The sequence below is a fragment of the Crocuta crocuta genome, unplaced genomic scaffold (assembly GCF_008692635.1).
Source record: "Crocuta crocuta isolate KB4526 unplaced genomic scaffold, BGI_CrCroc_1.0 scaffold26, whole genome shotgun sequence".
Lineage (NCBI taxonomy): Eukaryota > Metazoa > Chordata > Mammalia > Carnivora > Hyaenidae > Crocuta > Crocuta crocuta.
The window spans coordinates 6050136-6074036 of NW_027532249.1; the positions used below are offsets into that span (position 1 = coordinate 6050136).

General features: G+C 38.1%; 1 protein-coding gene across 6 annotated transcripts in view; it reads right to left on the minus strand.

The window, feature by feature from the left end:
- ARHGAP28 (Rho GTPase activating protein 28) overlaps positions 1–23901 on the minus strand; it is a 220910-nt gene that overhangs the window by 8067 nt on the left and 188942 nt on the right. For all 6 annotated transcript variants that reach the window (XM_077778096.1, XM_077778095.1, XM_077778094.1 and 3 more), the window contains 5 exons: positions 21160–21242; positions 18100–18297; positions 17640–17753; positions 7341–7397; positions 5190–5314 (listed from right to left, as the gene is read on the minus strand). In XM_077778096.1, the coding sequence (XP_077634222.1) occupies positions 5190–5314; positions 7341–7397; positions 17640–17753; positions 18100–18297; positions 21160–21242 (577 nt within the window). The remainder of the gene's footprint in view (positions 1–5189; positions 5315–7340; positions 7398–17639; positions 17754–18099; positions 18298–21159; positions 21243–23901) is intronic.

The following is a 23901-nucleotide window of genomic DNA, read 5'->3' on the forward strand; positions in this document are numbered from 1 at the left end:
GACATTCTATCATAACTAAACTTTATCTATTTTGCTTTGAAATTACTTAACCATTAATAACCAGTAGTTTTCCTAACTGGTAGAACCCTAACAAATTTTACAAATAAACCTAATTTTAGAACTTTTAGATTTACTTAAAAATTGAAAATAGTGTCAACAGTTCCCATATTTCCCACACCCTGTGCCCCCATTAGTAACATCTAACATTAATACAGTACATTGTGACAACTAATAAATACTAATATATTATTATTAGTCAAAGTTCGCACTTAATTCAGATTTTCGTAATTTTTACCCAGTGTCTGTTTTCTGTTCCAGGGGCCCATCCAGAATATTGCAATATATTCAGTAATTATAGTTGGTTGAATAGTGTCCCTTCCAAACTTCATGTCCACCTAGATGTTCAGAATGTGACTTTATTTGAATACAGGGTATTTGCTGATGTAATCATTTAAGAATCTTGAGATGAGATCACTGTGGATTCAGAAGACACTCTAAAACCCAATGAACCTTTATTAAGAAGGAAAGACAGAGAGACACAGAGAAGAGGATGATGTGAAGATGGAGAGACTGAAGTGATAGGTCTATAAGCCATGAAATCCCAAGGATGTTGGCAACCACCAGAAGCTAGGAGAGAGCTTCCCTCTCAGAGCCTCCAGAAGGAACCAACCTGCAGACACACTGTGTTCAGACTTCTGGCCTCCTAAACTGAGAGAATACATTTCTGTTGTTTTAAGCCAGAAGTTTGAGATAACTTGTCAGTGGAAATGCTGGGAAACAAATACATAGTCATGTCTTGTTAGGCTCCTCTTGATTCTGTTTCTCACATATCGTGTTTTCGACAGTTCTGAGGACTCATTGGGTATTTTGGAGAACATTTCTAAACTGGGATTTAATCTGTGTTTTACTCATGCTTAGATTGAAGATATATGTTCTTATATCTTCTTGACATAAAGTGCCATTTTCATAATTTATCAAGAGGACATACTCTCAACATGACTTAATACTGATGATGTTAATCTTGATCACCTGGCTGAGGTCAGATTTCATGACTATGAAGTTGTTCTTTTTCCCTCTTCACACACTGCAATCTTTGGAAGGAAGTCATAATGCAGACAATCAGGGCTGCTGAGCCTCAACTGTTTTTAAATGTAATTATCTTAAATATGTCCTCTACGCTGAGCAGCATATCAGATCGTAAAATATTTTGCTTCACCCATCAAGTATGATTTAAGAAATGCATAACGGATAGGATAATGTCTTACATTTACTACTATTTCCCCATTCTGATGTCCTTCTTTACTTTCTGATGTTCCAAGCCTTTGTTACCATTTTCTTTCCATTTAGAGAACTTCCTTTATCCATTCTTTATGGGTATGTTTGAAAATCTTAGTTTGGCTTCACCCAAGAATGTCTTCATTTCCCCTTCATTCTGGAAGGGTGTTTTGTGCAGGACTTGGAATTCAAAGCTGACAGTCTTTGCTTCCAGTACTTGGAAAAATGTTATACCACTTGCATCTGGCCTCCAGGGTTTCAGATAAGAAATCTGCTGTCACTAGAACTGGTGTTCCCTATAAGAAAGACACTGCTTCTCTCTGAATACTTTCAAGGTTTTTTTTTTCTTTGTCTTTAATCTTTACAAGTTTAATTACATTGTTGTGCCATGGATTTCCTTTGGTTTGTCCTATTTGGCTTCACTTAGTTTCTTGAATATGTAGGTCTATACCTTTTGTTAATTTGGAATGTTATCAGTCATTATTTATTCAAATACTTTTTCAGCTCCTCTGTTTTCTCTACTGTTAGTGCTGCAGTGATGTGAATGTTAGCTTTCTTATTATAGTCCGTGGATCTCTGAGACTATATTCACTTTTTTGGGTCTGTCTTCTTTCTGTTGTTCAGAATAAATAACGCTACTGATATGTCCTCAAGTTTACTGATTATATCCTCTGTCAATTCCACTCTACCATTGAACCCATCCAGCAAGGTTTTTTTAAATCTCAGTTATTCTATCTTTCAATTCTATATTTTTCATTTCATTCTTTTTATAACTTCTATTTGTTTGCTGAGGTTTTCTATTTTTTCATTCAATTCAAGAGAATTCATAATTGCTTGTTGAAGTCTTTATTTATTTATTTATTTTGGCGATGGCTGCTATAAAATCCTTGTCAGATAATTCGAACATCTGATTCCATTTAGTGCTGGCATTTGTCAATTGTCTTTTCTCATTCCTATTGTGATTTTCCCAGGTTTAGGTATAATGAGTGATTCTGTACCATGTCTCAGACACTGGATATTATGAGACTCTGGATCTTATTTAATCATTACTTTTTGGCAGGCAGTCCTGTTGAAGGACAGCACAAGGTCTGGGTGGGTGTGCATGTTTAGCTTTTTGCTGGGCCCCGCTGACACCTTCCCAGTGAAAATGGGACACCAACTAGCACCACTCTGCTGCCTCTGATTGGGGGAGTAAGATCAGTCGCCTGCGGGGCTCTGCTGCCACCAGGGAGGGGAACCAGAAAGCTGCCTCGCACTGCTTTGCTGCTGCTGCTTGAGGGCAAAAGCTTAGCTCCTTACCAGGCCTTCCTGACTCTGAGGGTGGGATGAAGCCGGTGGAGACTGTCCCCTTTGCACTTACTCATTAGGTCTTCCCGCCGCTGGGTGGAGTGCAGACTCAGTGAGAGGCAGGACACTGCTCATGCTAATGTGGCTGGGAACTGGGTCTGTCCAGTGGGGCATTGTAGATCAGTCACCTACTTGGTCCCACTGAGACCGCAGGCGTGGCGGTGTGCTCTTCCTCTTCCTGTTTGGTTGAAGTAGGGCAGGCACTGCCAAAATAGTGCTTTGTGGTTAGACCACCCTCTCCCCAGTCCTTTGGCTGCAGGAACAGGCTCTTCTTGTAGCTCTTTTGTTATCTGCGCCTGTGCCAGGTTGGAGGTTTCTGCGGCATCCTTCCCACATAGATGGGAGGCAATAAGGAAGCCCAGGCATTCACCACTATGTTGTTTCAGGGGCCCGATGTCCTTAGGCGGTCAGCACTCGTCTTTCTACCTTTCAGAGTCTTCCTACACTTGTCATTAGGTTATATCCAAGGGTTTTTAGTCATAAGAGGGAGGACCTAGGAGAAGGGGACTTCTCTCCTCTTTCTTTTACTTAACCAGAAGAGGTGGTAAGAATCAGAAAATAAGCCTCTAGTGGAATAGGCAAAAATGGACCACTTTACAACTAAACTGAAATTGGCCACATTTTTAACTGGTGAAGAAAATAGACTAGACAAAATCTGTCGAAGAAGTTCAGACAAAGGATTTGTGTTTATCTGCAGTCACTGACTCTGACCTACTTTTACTAGAAACATTTTCATTCTACAAAAGGTCTATCTATGTGAGAACACACAGGCAGTTTTTTCATGCACGTGACTGGGAGTCTCTTGCGTGTTCAAATCCCCCCAGTGGAATTTCAAATCTCTCTACTACTGCCTAGTGGTAACTACTTATGGTGTCTCAGCTGCAGAGAGAAGTTTTCAGGGATCCTGTCGGCCCCTATTCTTTTCTCTTTTCTTTTTTATATACTATATACGTAACATGCACACATCCTACATAAAAACACTTGAAGAATTTTCACAAAGTGAACATACCATGTAACCAGCCCCCATAGTCTAAAAAAAGAACTTCACGGAAGCCACTATCAAGGCTTCTAATACCATAGATTACTTCTATTGGCTACTCCTTTTTTTTTAAATTGGAATATTTCTATTGAGACAGTCGATTCTTACAACTGTAAAATATAATACAGAAAGATTCCTCATACTCTTTGCCCAGTTTTCCCCAAATGGTAACATTTTGCAAAAATACGGTATAATGCCAGTTAGAATACTGACATTAATATGATCCACCCATATTCTCTAGATTTCCCCTTTTATGTGTACTCATTTGGGTGCGTGTGTATAATAAGTTCAACACAACTTGAACTTATCTACCACCAGAGTCAAGATCCTGAACAGCTGCAACATCGCCAGGTCCTTGTGTTGCCCATTTTTGACCATACCCACCTCCCTCCCACGATTTCCCCTCCCCAACTTTCGGCAACTGCTAATCTACCCTCCATTTCTAAAATTTTGTCATTTCAAAATGTTATATAAACAGAGTGTTATGGTATCTAACCTTCCTCGGTTGGCTTTTTCTCACCGTCAATATGGGTACCTCTTTTTAATATGATTGAAAAATCATTTTCAATTTTTCAATATGATTTTTCTCTTTAAGAAACTTCCATCAGTTTTACTAGAAACCCTCAAACTGTACCTGCTCTCTGATGGACAGCTTTAAAATAGTGCTTCTTATCTTCTAAAAACCTTAGGGCAAATGTTTATCCTTGAATAAGCATGCCTAAACAAAAATGATCCTGATTTATGGTATTTCAAGGTGACTTGTGGCAAATGAGGAAAAGATTTTTTTTTTTTTGTGAACAGAATTCTGGTCTCAAGATTTACTAGTAGTATGTTTTAAGAAAAACAAGAGCAACAATGCCCACGTAACTACATAAGCTTTATCGACAGAGGCATGTTGAATCCCAGCGAAGCCTGGAATGGTATTCTAGGTCTCTGTAAAACTAACTTGCTATATTTTTTATTCTAATAAAAAATAAACTCATTGAGTAAATGAAACCACCAAGATGGTTTGATATCTTACTAGATGGAAGATATCTATTAAGAATTCCATTTGGGGGGCACCTGGGTGGCTCAGTCAGTTAAGCGTCCAACTTCAGGTCAGGTCATAATCTCATGGTTTGTGGGTTTGAGACCTGCGTCAGGCTCTGTGCCGACAGCCAGCTCAGAGCCTGGAGCCTGTTTCAGATTCTGTGTCTCCTTCTCTCTTGCCCCTCCCCTGCTCATGCTGTGTCTCTCTCTCTCAGAATTAAATAAAAACATTAAAACAAAAAAGAAAAAGAAAAAAAAAAAGATTCCATTTGTAGAAATTTCTTTAAAAAGTACCAAAAACCCCAAAACGTTTCTGTTATCAACAATTCTATGGTCTACTTAATGAATTTCTCTACTTTTGACTTACTCTGTTACTAAAGTCCCCAAAACAACAGGTTCTAATTTTTTAAAAAGGCCAAGTTTGTAAATGCCTGGAGAGTTACTTATCTGATAAAAGATTATCCTCCTTGTACAGAGAGCTCTACTCACTTTTACTCACCTGTTCTCATATTGAAATTTTGCCAGTATGTCTTTGGCTTTGGTGTGACTGTTGAGTTGAATGGCCATGGACACCTTAGAGAGAAGTGGAGCATGGACCCTTATGACTCCTTCCGGCACGTCAGACTGCCAATGAGGAAAAGTTCAGTACATTCTGTCAAACTAGGATGAATATTGCTTTAATGATCACACTTAAAGATATGAAAATCAGGGGCGCCTGGGTAGCTCAGTCGGTTAAGCATCTGACTTCGGCTCAGGTCATGATCTCGTGGTCAGTGGGTTCAAGCCCCGCGTCAGGCTCTGTGCTGACAGCTCAGAGCCTGGGGCCTGCTTTGGATTCTGCATTTCCTTCTCTCTCTGCCCTCCCCAACTCACACTCTGTTTCTCTCTCTCTCTCTCTCAAAAGTAAATAAACATTAAAAATTTTTTTTAAAAAGATATGAAAATCAGTGGCACTATGAATTAGGAAAACTTGTAAGTATGAACAGTATATAACCAGAATGAAACACTGCTTTCTGTTTACAGGAGATTCACTAATGAGTAAACTTAACCTGGGATTTTACTTCTGTTACACACTTAAGGCACTTGCTATATAGTCCCTTAAAATAATAAGACAAGTAACACCAGGTGATGACAAAAATCTCATGTTGCTATCAGTTCATTCCCTTGAACTATGCCCTAAATAAGCTTACTTCAAGCAGGATTCTGTATTTCAGTATATTTTAAGAAGATTCACCTTCTCAAAAATCTTAAAAAAGATTTTTAAATATTCTTTTTCTTTAGTTAGTAACAATGATTGGCTGATCCCAGTTGAATTCCAGATGAGAACTTAAAACTTGACCCCTCATGGTGTGCTCGGAACACTCTGATGAGCAGGTGTGGACCACTGAATCTCTGAATCTCATGTGACAAGACTGGCCTGGAGACCTACCCTGAAGCTCTCCTTAAATGAAATAGTCAGAGGATGGCACTGTCTAATTAACATAAATTGCTGTTCTGTCAGGACTGGAAAATTTCTTTTGTTTCAAAATTTGGAATGTTTTAAAAATTAATTCTCTATCTAGATATGAATGGAAATAAATTTCTACCTGAGGACCTGGCTACTCAGGCATTTTAAATTTGAACAGTCTCAAAAAAATGGCATTGTTGATGTAGAAAGTTTATATGCTAACTGACCCAATACATATACTCTAGAAGGAATATGTTATGGGTTGAATTGTGTCCCCCAATACATAGGCTGAAGTCTTAACCCCCAGTAGCTGAGAACATAACCTTATTTGGAAATAGGATCATTGCAGATGTAATTAGCTAAGATGAGGTCATACGGAACAGGGTGGACGTATATCCAATATGGCTACTGTCCTTATGGGAGAAGAGACACAGACACACACACACAGCATCTAAAGATGGAGGCAGAGATTGGAGTGATGTATCTACAAGCTAAAGAACACCAAGGATTGCTGGTATCACCAAAAGCTAGGAGTGATGTCAGAAACAGGTACTTCTCTCACAGCCTTCAGAAGGAACCAACCCAGTTGACACCATTATTTCAGACTTTTAGTCTCCAGAACTGTGAGAGAATACATTTCAATTGTTTTAAGCTATTTAGTTTGTGGTGCTTTGTGACAAAAGCACCAGAAAACTAATAGAAAATATTTTAAAATATGGTCAGTTCTTATGGTACTTTTCTACTATTACCGACAAGAACTGGGACAGCATGCCAGGAATTGGATGCTGAGAAACTTGGACTTGGCGGGAGAAGCGCAGAGTGTCCCTGGGTCACTGGAGTCAAGACTATACTCCTGAAAGCCTCTTTTGGTCATTTCATGCCCTTCCTCTCCCAGCTCCCTGGAAGCCTCTGTAAGATAAATTCCACATTGCTGACATTATTGAACCTGTGATCATAATAATCACATTTTCCCTATAAATTCTTACAGTACTCATTCTTGTGTACAGATGCCTAACCATACATTTTGAGTCATCAGTTAGCAGATTCTCTCCCTCTACTATTCCTTCATGTGCCATATGAAAGATCAATTTTGAAGGATGTTTCATGAGCAAATTAAAAAAAATAGATATGGTAAACATAGCCAGAGAATACCATGTAGGGAGTTAATAATTAGAGAGGAAAGGAAATTATTTGTTTTCTTACCATTCTTCTCGAAGAGGGTGATTTTTGTAGTACCTTCGAAGTCTTGGGGCTTATAACCTAAATAAAACACATTTAGTCCTCAGGATTAATATTAGGAAAACCACCACATGCTGTTGTTAGAAGTGCAAATTATGAAAAATATTTTGGAAATATTTATCAATGTATAAAATGACCCAACAATGTCACGTCTGTGAGTTTATCCTACAAATACACTTCATTTGTGAGAAATAATGTCTATACAGTTTTGTTCGGTGATATATAACTCTTAATAGCAAAAGACTGTACATGATCTAACTGTTCACCAATATGAATTGTGTAAATAAATTAAGTTGTGTCTATGGAATATATGCAAAAGAAGCAAAGAAGCCTTTGTGAACTGATATAGAATAGTCACCATGATTTCTTACGTCAGTTTAGCAAGACGCAGGACATTTCATGTATATTACCATTCATGCTAAAAGGAGGAAGAACACTACTGAGAGTTCAGCTCAGCTCTTCCATGGTGTTGCTGCCTCAGCATCCATTTTGTCTGGCCAAGCAGCCTGCAGTGGCCTTAAACTGACAGTAGTCCCTCGTGTCAGCCTATGCCCTAGCTAACAGCCCACGGAGTCACGAGCAAATCACAGTGTCCTGATATGACTTCCCTTGTAGCCCCTGTGATCAACAGTCTCCCCACCTCCCAAGGTCGTGTCCTTGTGTGAACCTTAGGTGAACCTTTTGGGGCTCACCAAAAGCCTACTCTTTTGGTTTGAATTGACCAATGTGGCCTTAGCCTGGGAACCCCAAAGCACTGCTCTAACCATGGACTCTAACCAAGGAATGTGCCCCAGGTTCTGTGGCTATGTCGATATCTTGCCTTGACCTGCCCTTACGGCTCCTTGGGGGCATTCTGTGTACTTTCCCCAGAACCTCTGTCTGAGTAATAAACTTTTCTATTTCAATTTCTCTTATGGTTTGTTGTTGAGCTGTGATTCACCACCCAGTGCCTGTGTTCCACTTAACAAATGTTAATTTAACAAGTCATAAGAAACATATATTCCTATTTGCTTGCATGTGCATCGTGCTTCTTTGGAAGTACACAAGCCTGCATGTTCCCGGGCACGCCGCCCACCCTATCACTGGTGACATTATTTGTCTCCAGGAGGGGAAGTCACAGATGGCCAATTTATATTCTATACTGTTTTGTACCTTTTGAACTTTGAAACCTGTTAATGAACTGTCTATCCTAAGCAAAGTTAGGAGGAAAATACATGGAAAGTAAAACAGAACTAAAGAAAGACTATTTCTTCAACTTTATAATTTGCTTCCATGTTACTTCTAAACTTTAAATGCCACCTTTTTTCCTATTGCTAATGTTAACACCAAAAAATTAAAATAGCTGACATTCATAGAGCGAATGCATACAACTTACATAGTGCTTTCCACACACATTAAGTGAGCTGATGCTAATGACAACTCTGTGAATTAGGTGTCATTACTCCCCCCCCTCCAATTTATAATATGAGAAAATTGAGGCACAGAGAAAGGTCTTAATTCGCTGAGGCTACTAGCCCTAAGGATGCAAACAGAGAAGGGATTAGGTATGAAAAACCAATGGATCTTGGTAAGAACAGCAAATTTGGTGGGATTTAAACTCCCACCTTTTCCATCTCTACTCCCTAGCTCAGTGACAGGCTTGAAAACAACAGGCTGTGTTCCTGGTCCAGATACAGGAAGGAGCAGAATGACTCATGCGCAAAGATTTCTGATTCTTTTTCTGTCCTGGTTAATGGCTGCCTAGAAGACTGGCTCAGAAGACTTGTCTACCTTGACTAACTTGGAACCTGACCACTGCTAAAGTGGTGTGATGTTGAAAACACTTACAGGCAAATGTTCTAGTTACTGTCACCCAATGCAGTGGGTAAGAGTTGGAGAAAACAACAGACCAAGAAGCTTGAGAGGCAGGGCTGGAGACTGAGATATGTTGAAGAGCAAGGGCTTTAAAAAGCTCCAAATGTTCTTGAGAATGAAAAAGACCATATGCATGCCCAGGACCATGTATGTGTTCCAAACAAACAAACAAACAAACAAACAAACAAACAAACAAAGAAACAAAAACTTGAAAAGGACTTAAGCTATCATCTCTGGCTGACCTACAGGCTCTGTCCAAGCAGAAGTGAAGCTCAAGCACAGCCAAAAACTGCATGGCTGAAGATGTGCCCCCAACAAACATGCAGTTCATCTGCAAAGACTGGGAGCTTTTTGGTACCAGGTGTTTAAAGATACTCTCTGTGTAAATGTCAGCTAACCATTAAGCTCATGGAATAGACTTCAGTAACACAAAACAAAGAATTCAAACCTTACAAAATTATCCAGCAGGAAAGTAATTAAATAAAGCAACAATGGCTACAACAAACAGCAAGAAACCCTGGAGAGGAGGGAGAATCTTATTTCCAGAGTTGCCACATTACAATGTTTAAATGTCCATTCTGCAACAAAAAATCATGAGACAGGCAAAAAACATCAAGAAAATATGGCCCATACACAGGAAAAAGGAGTTTCAAAAGAAACTCCTTAAGGACACCTAGATAATAGACTTACTGGAAAAAGCCTTTAAATCAGATATTTTAAATATGTTCAAAGAACTAATGGAAACCATGTTTAAAGAACTAAAGGAACCATGGGAACTATATCTCACCAAATTGGGAATATCAAAAAAGAAACAAATTATAAATAAGGAATCAAATGGAAATTCTGGACTGAAAAGTCCAACTGAAATAGAAAATCTACTAGAAGAGCTCAATGGCAGATTTAAGGAGGCAGAAGGAAAATGTCAGTAAATTTGAAGATATGTCCATTGATACTCTCCAGTCTGTGGAACAGGAACTAAAAAATAAAGAAAAATGAACCCTTAAGAAGAATTATAGGATAACATCCAACATGAAGTGCACCAACACATATATAATTAAGAGTCCCAGAAGAAGAAAGAAAGGGGCAGGGAATATTTGAAATAATTATGGCTGAAAACTCCCCAAATTTGCTGAAAGACATGGATCTACCAGTTCAAAAAGCTCAACAAACTCCAAATAGGATAAGTTCAAACAGATCCACACCAAGATACATTACAATCAAACTGCCAAAAGACAAAGAACCTTGAAAGCAGCAAGGGAAAAGTAGCTCAGCATACCCAAGGGATTTTTCAGTAAGATTAATAGGTGATTTTCCAGCAGAAATCACAAAAGCCAGAAGACAATAGAATAATGCATTCAAAGAAAAGCTGTCGAGCAAAATTATCTCTGGCAAAACGATACTTAAAAATTAAGAAGAGGTCTTTTAGATGCCACCACCCCAGAGCTGCCTGTGTTGCCCACCCATGGTCAACCCCTCCATGTTCTTTAATATTGATGTTGAGAAGTGAGCCCTTTGACTATGTTTCCTTGGAGCTGTTCCAAATGCAACAGAAAACTTTCATGCTCTGAGCACTGGGGAAAAAAGATTAGGTTACAAAAGTTCCTGCTTTAACAGATTATTTTGGGATTTATGTGCCAGGGTGGTGACTTCCCATGCCATAATGGTACTGTCAGAAGGTCTACCTATGGAGAGAAATTTGATGATGAGAATTTTATCCTGAAGCACACTGGTCCTGGCATCTTGTCCATGGCGAGTGCTGGACCCAACACAAACGGTTCCCATTTTTCATGTGTACTGCCAAGACCGAGTGGCAAGCATGTGGTCTTTGGCAAGGTGAAAGAGGGCATGAACACTGTGGGAGTCACAGAGCACTGTGGGTTCACAAATGGCAAGACCAGCAAAAAGATCACCACTGCTGACTGTAGGCAAATATAATAAATTTGACTTATGTTTTACCTGAGCCACCAGACCATTCCTTCTGTAGCTCAGAAGAGCACCATTCAACCCCATCTGCTTAAACTAGCCTATAATCTTTGTGCTCTTGCCACAGTTCTTTGGGTTCCATATTTTCCTTATCCCCTCTAAGTCCAGCTGATTTACAGAGTTATGTTTATGATTATTAAATAAAAACCACACAATCAAAAACTGAAGAAGAAATTAAGACATTCCAAGATAAATGAAAGCACTCCTAGTCGATCTGCCCTAGAAGAAATGTTAAAGATAGTCAGTCCTTCAGGCTGAGATGAAGGGGCACTAGATAGTAACTTGAACCTGCATGAAGAAATAAAGAAAACCAGTAAAGATAACTATATACATAAATATAAAAGGAAGCATTACTGTATTTTTTACAACTCCACTTTTTTTCCATCTTTAAAAGACACGTCTATAAAGCAATAATTATAAATCTATGTTGATTGGCACACCATTTATAAATATGCAATTTGTGACAATAATAACATAATGTAGGAGATATGGAGACCTATAGGTAGAGTATTTATTTACTATTGAATTGAAGGTGAAATTAAGATGAACCAGATTGCTATAAATTAAAATGGTATTTGTAATCCCCAGGGCAACCACTCAGGAGATAATTCAAAACTGTGTAGTAAAAGAAACAACCATTTCTTTCAACAAAAATATATATTAAAATAGTTAAAGTGGTATATTAGGAATACTTATTCATCACAAATAAAGGCAGTAATGGAGGAACTGTGGAACAAAAATCATGTAAGACATAGCAAAAAAAAAAAAAAACCTAAAAGAATTGAAAGGATGGACAGTTGTGCAACAGCTAGAAACTTCAGTACTTCACTCTCAATAACAGAAGAACTAGGCAGATCAGAAGAAAAGCGAAACCTTTGTCTAGACCTAACAGACATCTACAGAACACTAGCAAAACAGAATCTGTTCTTAAAGTTCACATAGAACATTTTTCAGGATATACAGTATGTTTTTCAGGCCATAAAATAAGTCTCAATGAATTTAAACATATCAAAATAATATAAAGTATATTCTCCACCCACAATGTAATTAAATTAGAAATCAGTAACAGACAGGAATCTGGGAAATTCACAAATGTGTGGATATTACACCATACTCTAAAATAATGAATGGGTCAAAGGAAAATTAGAAAGTACTTTGTGGTTATTTTTTTAATTTTTCTGTTAACATTTTATTCATTTCTGAGAGACAGCGAGAGAGCGAGAGCAAGAGAGAGCAAGTGAGCACGAGCAGGGGAGGGTCAGAGAGAGAGGGAGATACAGAATCTGAAACAGGCTCCAGACTCTGAGCTAGCTGCCAGCACAGAGCCCGATGCGGGGCTCGAACCCACAAACTGTGAGATCATGACCTGAGCCAAAGTTGGACGCTTAACCAACTGAGACACCCAGGTACCCAGAAAGTACTTTGATATGGACAAAAAGGATACACATTATACCAAAACATATGGGATTGAGCAAAAGTAGTTCTCAGAGGAATATTTATAGATGTGAATGTCTACACTGAAAAATAAAGAGCTCAAGTCAATAATCTAACCTTCTACATTAAGAAACTAAAGAAAAAAAAAACAACCAAACTCAAACAAGCTTAAGAAAATAAATAATAAAGATAAGAATTTTAATAAGGAATAGAGAATAGAAAAACAATAAAGAAAGTCAGTCAAACAAAAGTTGGCCTTTAAAAAAAATCAACAAAATGGTCAGCCCTTTAAGCTAAACTGACAGGGTAAAGAAGAATGAAGATTCAAATTATTAATACAGACTATAAGCAGGGACATTACTATCAATTTTACAGAAATTAAAAGGATTATAAGGGAACACCAGGAACAACTTCTATATTGGCCAAGAAATTAGATAACCAAATAAAATAGACAAAATCCTAGAAACACACAATTAGTACTGGCTCAAGAGGAAACAGCAAATCTGAATATAGTTATAGGAGTAAAAAGACTGAGTCAGTACTCAAAAAAAAAAAATCCTACAAAGAAAAGTCCAGGACCAGATGTTTTCACTGGTAACTTCTACTGCAAATTTAAGAAAGTAACATCAATCATTCATTTTTAAACTCTTCTAAAAAATAGAAGAGCGGGGGCACCTGGGTGGCTCACTTGGTTAAGCATCCAACTTTGGCTCAGGTGGTAATCTCACGGTCCCGGAGTTTGAGCCCTGTGTAAGCTCTGTGCTGACAGCTCAGAGCCTGGAGTCTGTTTTAGATTCTGCGTCTTCCTCTCTCTCTGCCCCTTCCCCATATTCTCTCTCTCCCTTCCCCTCTATCTCTCTCAAAATAAATAAACATGAAAAAACTTAAAAAATAATAAACATTTAAAAAATTAATAGAAGTGGGAACACTTCCTAACTCATTCTAAAGTCTAGTATGTCCCTGATAGCAAAATCAAAGATGTAACAAGAAATTAAAACTATAGACCAATATCCCTTATGAATGTTGATATAAAAATCCTCAACAAATATAAGCAACCCATTTAGTAGCATATTAAAAGGACCGTATACCTTGACCAAGTAGGATTTATCTCAAGAATGCAGGAGTAGTTCCATAAATGAAAACCAATCAGTATAAACATCAAGTACCTCATATTAACATGAAGGAAAAAAAACCCCAAAGACCATCTCAACAGATGAGAAAAAGCATCTGACAAAATCAAACACCTTTGATGTTAAAAACACCCAACAAATTAAGAATAGAATAGAGTTTTCTTGAAGCCCATCCATGTTATCACAAGTGACAAGATTTTGAGGGCATCATGCTAAGTGAGATAAGTCAGACAGAGAAAGACAAATAAATATTGTATGACCTCTCTTATATTTGGAATCTCTAGTTCATAGATATAGAGAACAGATTGGTGGTTGCTGAGGTGGGGAATGGGGTACAAGAGGAAGAAATGGGTGAACCATTTTGGGGGGTTTAAGTTTACATAAATTGAATTTAAAAAATATAAGAAAAAGAAAAATGGAATTTTCTCAAACCAATAAAGGCAATCAATGAAAAGCCCACATATAACATCACACTTAATGACAAAAGACTGAGCTTCCCCCTTAAGATCAGACACAAAACAAGGACTCTCCTCTTGCCTTCTTATTTAATATTCTACTGAAGTTCTAGCCAAGATAATTAAGCAAGAAAAAGAAACAAGGCACACAGATTGAGGAGAAAGAAGGAAAATTATCTGTATTCACAGATAACATGACCTTATGTGTAGAAATCCTAAAGAATTAACACACATAAAACCAAACTTTTAGAGCCAGTAAATGAGTTTGGCAAAACTTCAGAGTATAAGATCAACATACAAATATCAGTTGCGTTTCCATACACAAACAATTAGCCATCCTAAAATGAAATTAAGAAAATAATTCCAGGGGCGCCTGGGTGGCTCAGTCAGTTAAGTGTCCGACTTTGGCTCAGGCCATGATCTCGCGGTTCATGGGTTCAAGCCCTGGGTTGGGCTCTGTGCAGATAGCTCAGAGCCTGGAGCCTGCTTCGGATTGTCTTCATCTCTCAGCCCCTCCCCCTCAGAGAGCCTCAAAGGCACACCCGCTTGCTCTCTCTCTCTCTCTCTCTCAAAAATAAACATTAAAAAAAGAAAAAGAAAACAATTCCATTTGCAATAGTATCAAAAAGAATAAAATATTTAGGAATAAATGTAATCCAGAAAGTGTAAGACTTGCATATTGAAAACCATAAAACATTGTTAAAAGAAATTACAGAAAACCTAAGTAAATGGAAAGATAACCCATTTTCACGGGCTGGAAAATGTAATATTATTAAGATAGTAATACTTTCCATATTTATCTATATATTCAATAAAATCCCTATCAAAATCCCAACTACTGTTTTTTTTTTTCTTCCAGAAATGGGAAAGCTGATCCTAAACCTGATATGGAAATTAGGGGACCCAAAATAACTAAAGTTACTTAACAGAAAAAGTTGGAAGACTCTCACTTTTCAATTTCAAATCTTAAAACAAAGCTACAGTAATCAAAACAGTCCGTTGTTGGCATAAGGACAGACATATAGATAAACGGAACAAAGTTAAGAGTCTGGAAATAACTTCTACATCTACAGTCAATTTTCAACAATAGTGTCAAGACCATTCGTTGGGGGAAAGATTAGTCTTTTTAACAAAAGGTGCTGAGATACTGAATACCTATGTGCAGAAGAATGAACTTGTATACTCCTACTTCATACCATATGCTAAAAATAACTCAAAATGGAACAAAGATGTAAATATAAGAACTAAAACTAGAAAATTCTTGGAAGAACACAAAGAGTTCAAATCTTCATGACCTTACATTTGACAAAGTATTATTAGATATGACAACAAAAACGTGATCATCAAAAGAAACAGTAGATAAATTATACTTCATCATAACTAAAAACCTTTGTGCATCAAGGGACACAATCAAGAAACTGAGACGACAACCGCAGAAGGGGAAACAATATTTTCCAATCATACATCTGATAAGGGACTTGTATCTAGAATACATGAAGAACTTCTACACAACTTAATAGTAAAAAGACAACCCAATCAAAAACTGGGGAAGAAGCTGAATAGACATTTCTCCAAGGGAGATCTACAAATGGCCAATAGGCACACAAAAAGATGCTTGACACCATTAGTTTTCAGGGAAATGAAAATCAAAACCACAATGAGATGCCATTTTAGACCACTAGGATGGCTAGAATAAAACTTTCTGATAATAACACATTTTGGTGAGGATATGGAAAAATCTAAATTCTCACACACTATTGGTGAAAGTGTGAAAAATGGGTCAGCTGCTTTGAAAAACAGTCTGGCAGTTCCTCAGATGACTCGGCATAGAGGTGCTTTATTACTCAGCATATATACCCAAAAGAAGCAAAAACATATGTCCACCTATAAACTTACATATAAATGTTTGCAGCAGCAGTATTCATAATAAACAAAAGATATAATCAACCCAAATCTCTATCAATAAATGAATGGATAAAAAATATGTGGAAATCCATATAATGGAATATTATTTGCCCATAAAAAGAAAGAAGTATTGACCCATACTATGACTTAGATGAACCATGAACATATAATGCTAGAGGAACTATACCAGTCACAGAAGACTATGTATTATATGACTTAATTCATTAAAGGTCCCAAATAAGGAACTCTATAGAGACAGAAAGGAGATGAGTTGTCGCTGGGACAGGTAGGAGGGAACGGTGGAGGTGTGTTTAAGGGGATGACAGACAAAGGGTACGGTGTTTTCCCAGGGGATAAAATGTTCTGAGCTTGATTGTATTGATTGACAATTTCATGTATCTGTGATTATACTAAAAATCACTAACTGTTACACTTTAAATAAACTGTAAGATATGAGGACTATATCTCAATAAAGTTGTTTTAAGAAAATGAATTTTTTTTCTCAATTAAAAGGATCTTTCCAAATAATAATGTTGATTCTTCTTGATCTGAAGTCACTCTGCCTATAATCAATAAAGGAATACAGCCATTCATCATGATTATGGTAGATCAATTACAATACTCCCACCACGCTGCCTTGGCATTTATTATTCCTTTGCTTGGATAAATTTTCTTCTCCTTTCTCCCTTCTAAATGCTACTCATCCTTCAAGATATAACTCAAACACCACTTCTTTCATGAACTTGTCTATAATTTCCCACACCAGAGCCTACTTCTTTCTCCTCTGCCTGCCCTTGCCATATTGTCTATACAAGTGGTCTAGCACTTAATGCATATTCATGGCTCTTGTGTACATTTTTCTCCCACATTACGTGGCAATTCCTTTAAGACCAAAGCAAATCTCATGAATCTCTTCATTCTACTCAAGGTCTAATTCTCTGCCTGACCCTCAGGATCTTCCTCAAATTAAATTAAAGCAATAAAGATAATGCTTCTAAAATTTGCTCTCCTTTTCACCTCCATACAAACTATGCTAAAGCAAAAATTCTTTGGAATGCAATGAAGATTAAACACTAATCTTGAAGATTAAATAATCGTTTATTATCCAAACACTAGAGGAATCGTACTCTATTTATTAGACATACTGGATACTGGAATGCCCTAAATTTAGTTCACAGGGACTAAAAGGTTGACTTTTAGTCAACCTTTTAAACTGAAAAATTTTAAAGGAGAACCATTTTAGACTTAAGTACTTAACAGATTATTAAATAATCTTCCAGATAAAGCTATTTCAAGAACTTCAACCTGAAGCACAGATTTCTACAAAATGGAAACACCACAGTACTGTTATGAACACCGTTTCCACAATGTTTATGGTTTCAAAACTGATACTTTTTGAGAATATAAAACTTTTGGTTATAAATTACAAGCTACTCTGTGTTATGCTCTGAGAAATAAAGACCTGGGCAGTAACATTTGTGCCCTTAGTTTCTTGCCCTTACCTCTCGTTCTATGGTCTTCCTCCTCAGCAGCTTTTTGACGCTTGGGAGCTGCTTCTTTAACAACATGGTAGCTTCATTCATTCTTCTGACTTGCATGATTAAGAAAGACGGAACCTGGAGAAGAAACACTGCTTGAATAGAAAGGAAAGTGTTTGAATTAAACCTCCCCGGGACATTCTGTCTTCAGTTATGTAACTCCTTCTGGCCACTCAGTATCCTGGAAATGGACTGTGGCATTTGTCTTCACGTTTTAGAGAAAATGATAAGCATTCCTGTTTATGAGGAGAAACATGTCAGGAATAGTCATTAAAGAATGTACAAAGACGCCACAGGCAGCCTGGGTAACCTTCTCCTATTTCCTCCTGTGACTAAGGATATGGCTTGCTCGTGGAGTCTTCACATTTCCTGGGTGCTGGTGGACTTCCAAGGAAAACATCACAGTCATCACATTGTTACTCACCTTCCACAGCATCTTTTGGTATTTAAGCATTAGGCGGAGGATGTGGGCTGCAGTGTTTGCTAACTGTAGTTCTTCATAATCAGAATGTTTGCTTCGACTGAAGAAAAGGTTTGGGGCCATTACGGTGGAAATGTTCCATATACTCATTCGGTTTTTTGACTCGTTGGCAATCACTTTATTGAAGAATGTCATGAGGGCCTAGCAAGAAACAGCACTGTGTCACACTAATTAGATTATCAAGAGGCACCACTGGCTGCTGTCATTCACTTCTATACCATTCCTGGCGCCCTCTAGAAAACTGTCAGAAGTATAGGATGGTTAAATGTGTAATGCTGCCCCTTTTATTACTTAGAAGTGCTAATGAGAAATGTGAACTGTTCATTCAATTCTCTGCTTCATTAAAGTACTCCATATTTATGGAGTTTATTATGTTGACATCTCTGTAAGTAACAGTTTGTATTTTTTTGAATTTTCTTTATCCAAAATGAGGTTAACAAATATTAAAATTATGTAGTAAACTAGGAAGAGAAAACACTGCAATTCAAATAAAGAAGTTTTGTTGGTAAGGAAGAAAAGAAATCCTTAAAAACACCCTAATTAAAAAAAATTTTAACATTTATTTATTTTTGAGAGATAGTGAGAGAGAACAAGCAGGGGAGGGGCAGAGAGAGAGAGAGCGAGGGAGACACAGAATCTGAAGCCGGCTCCAGGCTCTGAGCTAACTGTCAGCACAGAGCCCAATGCAGAGCTTGAACCCACGGACTCTGAGATCATGACCTCAGCTGAAGTCGGATGCTTCACCGTCACCCGTCACCCCTAAAAACACTTTAATTTAAAGCATTGTCATTGAAAACTATTAACTGTTTCCTTGGGAAAGCAAAACTCATTAAAAAAAAATGAGTATCTCATTACTCAGTTCAAATGTAAACTCAATTGAAAAATTTTTAAGTTCTACTTTCTGGGTGTCATTTTCCCACTGCTTTTCAGTTTTAGAATCTTCAGCAGACCAAAGGGAAATGCTTACACGAAGCTGTTCTTGGCATTTAAAGAGAGAGAGAGACAGAGAGAGATTTGAGAAAGCTTAAAGTTTGCTAAGCCACCAAAATACAGATACTTATCAGAACCTTCTGAAATTCACCAAGAGGGCTGAAATCTTAAAAAAAGAAAAAGGAAAAGAAAGAAAAAAGAAAGAAAGGATGCCCTTTAGTTTTCCAAGTTTGAATCTGCTGCATATTTTTAAGGAAAAAATGGGTAGCACAAAATATTAATAATGATTAACATTTATTTGAGGGTTTATTGTGAGCCAAGCTTTATTCTTAATACTTCATTATATAACTCACTGACTTTATAATCATTACAAACCCTGTGAAGTAGGTACTATTATTAATTCTGTTTGACAGATGAGGAAACTAACGAAAAGATTAAAGTAGCTTTGACCAGTGTGAATTAAGTAAGTGGCAAATTTAGGATTTGATCTGAGGAAATCTAACTCTTGAGCCAGAGCTGTTGACTTCTCCCTCACACCAGTTTCAATCCTAGATCCAGTCACATCATGGAATGGGAAAAAAATTTGTGTTTGTGTGTGTGTGTGTGTGTGTGTGAGTGTGCATGTGCACGTGTGTGAGTGTAACATCTTCACCAGTCCCATGATGTTTTTTTTTGAGGATCTTCTTTTAGAAAAGTATCGGATTACTTGTTTCTGAACCAAATATCATCTTTTTTCCCTTTTATATATAAAAGAACACTGTTGAACACACCCCCCAAGTATAAGCTAATAAATTTCCTGCTTTTGAAAAATTACTGAATTATATTAGACACAGACATTCTTATGTCATATCCAATCCCCAGCCTTGGGCTGAGGATATGATATAATTGATGTATATGATAATTGACCCAGATATTTTTTATTATGTAGGAGGAAAGGCCTTCACCAAATTGAAATGTCTGATAAGAGGCAGCAGAAAGAATCATCTTTGTTTTCAAGCATTATGTTTACTGGCCTCAAAATTACAGGCTCTTTCCAGCTCATCTTAACTCAATTTCATTTCAGAGATTCCAAACACCTGTTGTACTTATAACAGATTTCCCACTGCATACAGAATCATTATCAAAATAACAAGAGGACCTTTTGATTTCTGCCAACATACAGCAAGGAAATAAATCTGAAATAAAGGGCAGACTATTTGGAGAACAATGGAGTAGGATTCTATCAAATGTTCTATTACATATTAATGGAGAAATTATTTTCTTGAGCCTAATTTTCCTAATCTGTAAAATGAGAAGACCCTATCAGATGATTTCCAAAATTCCAAGATTCTAGGACTCTTTAATTAAATTATCCTTATAAACTTTAAGACACAAACATTTTACAAATTTCATTTAAATCAGTGATTTCAAATTTCCTCCTTAAGCACACTCCTTATATCTGTTGCCTCTAGACTGGACTGAACAGCTTAGGGAGTTTCATATTCTTTTTTTTTTTTTTTTTTTAATGTTTATTCATTTGAGAGAGAGAGAGAGAGAGAGAGAGCGCGCTCGAACGAGCTAGCACACAAGTGGGGGAGGGGCAGAGACAGAGAGGGAAACACAGATTCGGAAACAGGCTCCAGGCTCTGAGCTGTCAGCACAGAGCCTGATGCAGGGCTTGAACCCACGACCTGTGAGATCATGACCTGAGCTGAAGTCGGACACCCAACCGACTGAGCCACCCCAGGTGCCCTGGGAGTTTCATATTCTGCAGTTTACAGAACGGTCTCATCTACTTCTAACATTATGTGCTTCTCCTCCTGCTAACCCTAGCCCACTGCCTGGGCACTAGATAGTATAGATACTCAGAACCTCTCAATGGACTGGGTGAAGAGAACCAAAATGTTCAAAGGAGGTCCCAAGATTTACGTTCTTGCCTGCCTTCCTCGGGAGAACAGCAGTGGGAATGTGCGAAGACAGGTTGGCAGTGCACTGAGCCGACTTAGGCAGTTGTCATCGTGGGCTCCATTTGTCCCTCTGAACCATCTTCTCTAAGAAGGGTCAACGACAGACCATGAGGTTGATACCACTTACCTGGGCTGTGTCCCTGTTGGCATCGGGCAGTGCCATGACCATGAGGTGTAAAGCTTGAAACTGTACTTTGATGTGAGGCCCTCCTAACAAGAAAACAGAAATAACCACACATTTGGAACAACACTGATGCATTCTGACAGCTTTTCTTGCTAACATCTGGTGGCACAGGAGGGCTCCTGACAACTTTTGGTGGTAAGGACTCAGGTTTTGTGCCCAACAATGCAAATTTGTTAACTTGGATAAGAGCCTCAGTCTATCAACTCCTCTTTCACATCCCATAATGCCATTGTTGAGGCAGGTGGCCAGTGAGAGCCTCAGAATAATTCCAGATTTGTTTAACATTTCTCTTTTCAAAGTATTTCCACTGGCGCTGCTTTATTGTATGCTATAAACAGAAGGCTTAAAAGCTCAAGTCAAGGGGCACCTGGGTGGCTCAGTCAGTTAAGTGTCCGACTTGGGCTCAGGTCATGATCTCACAGTTTGTGAGTTTGAGCCCCATGTCAGGCTCTGTGGTGACAGCTCAGGGCCTGGAGCCTGCTTCGGATTCTGTGTCTCCCTCTCTCTCTGCCCTCTCCAACACTCACACTCTGTCTCTCTCCCTCAAAAATAAATAAACATAGTGGGGGAGAGGGAGGGAGGCAAACCATGAGAGACTCTTGAATGCCGAGAACAAACTGAGGGCAGATGGGGTGGCGGGGAGGGGACGGGGGGGTGATGGGCATGGAGGAGGGCACTTGTGGGGATGAGCACTGGGTGTTATATGGAAACCAACTTGACAATAAACTATTAAAAAAAAAAGAAAAAAATAAACATTAAAAAAAAAGCTCAAGTCAACAGAAAATAAATCTTGTTTCCACATGATGAAGCAGCAAAGTATATTAGGAGCATAGATTCTAGAACCAGGTTCAAATCCTGCATCTACTGCTTAGTCACTGAACGACCTTGGACAGGTTGTATAAGCCCTCACTGCTATTTTACCATCTATAAAATGGGAATAGTCGTACCTACCTCACTGGGTTGTTATAAAGACCAAATGAGTTAGTATGTATAGCGTCTGCATCATTGCCTGTACATGGTTACCTCTGCATGTGTCTGCTCTTTTTATTATGATTAGTGACACTTTTAGATCTTAAATGGACATTTAAAGAAGGTGACTACTGTTGGAGCTCCAGATTCCTGAGTATTTTATTCCGGGATAATGACAGAAGATGGCGCCAGAGGGCTGACATTTATACTTCCATATTTTGAAACGTTGGCTTTTTTTTTCCTGTTTTAGGGAAAGAATTTTAGGGATTCCATCCACAACTGGATAATCCACAACCAGCTGTGCTGAAAATGTACAGTATATCAGAGCATTCCAGGCTTTGCTCTGTCTCTCTGTATTCTCTTCACAATGGCCTCTTGGTGGGGAGTTCCTGGAGGGAAGCATTATGTTCAAGCATCCCTGGAGAGTTTTCAAGTTGAAGGAAAATCTATTTATATTCAGTGGATGAAAGGCAGTCACCTGCCTGTAAAGCTCCTTAGCTTTACAGCAGTGGAAACACTCTTGTGACAAGCTAGTGGCTTAGAGGAGATGGTAGGCATCCTAGTTAGCAGTAGATGACTAATGTATATAATCATGTAACAGACAAACAGTTGGGAACATCATTGTAAGGCTGTATCATACTCTCAGGCATAATCCCCATGTGGATTTTTTAGAAATTTATGTCGAATTTGTAAACAAAAATGACGCAGGTTCAGGATGTTTTTGAAAATGGCCAATGTACGCTGATGGGAGCTTACCTGATTAATAGGAACTATCAGGAGCATATCTCAGTATAAAGCACTGAGGGCCACATAAGGCATTTTAATGCATAAACTGCAGGCTAATCTTCTAATGCAACCAGGAAAGCTCTTTGGCTGGTGGTGGGAGCAACAGGCAGAGCTGCAATTTCTGTATTTCTACTAATTTCAGAGCAATTATGAAAATACTTTTAAGACTAAAACTCTAAACTGGCAAATAGTCCATTTTCATTTTATTTAGATAACTTGCCCCTATGCCATTTCGTGGTTAACTGTTTTGTACTTAATTCATTTACTGCACTCTGGTTAGGATTCTCAGAAAGTTATTAAGCTTTTCATAAAAGCAACTAACACTTGACGGATGAACTATTAGTCTTTTAATTTTATGGACATTTTTTGGGCCGAGTTTGGGAAGAGAAAGCAATTACACTCAAAGACAACATTCTCCAAACCCCCTTTCAGAGAATGAAGAATGGTAGCTTAAACACATGTATCCACGATTTCTTCCTTCAGAAAATCTTGTAATAACTAGAGCTTACTCTAGGCAGCAAAAAGGCCATTTTCCCTGCTGGTAGGAGCCCAGAATTCTGGGCTTCCTGCGGGGTCGCCTGGTATCAAATCAATCACTGTAACATAGTATTTTTCAAATTCAAAGGCATACAAACAAACATGGACTCCTCTGTGAACTTTCTCAGGATATTTTCCAGATTTTCTTCCTTCAGTGAGGTGTACTGGCTGCAGTCAGACAGGGAACAATGCTGCTCAGGAAACTAGTGTGTTTGTATACCTTTCTTAAATAGGATTCTCTGACCAGGGCTGGCATAATTTCATAATACCAAGAAGCCACAAGCACAACAAAATCCTCTGTGGCACCAGCTTGTTTTGATTAAATTATTTAGTATATACACCAAAGATTACAGTAAAGCCAGTACTCCTGAAGCCCATTTTCCAGGAAAGCAA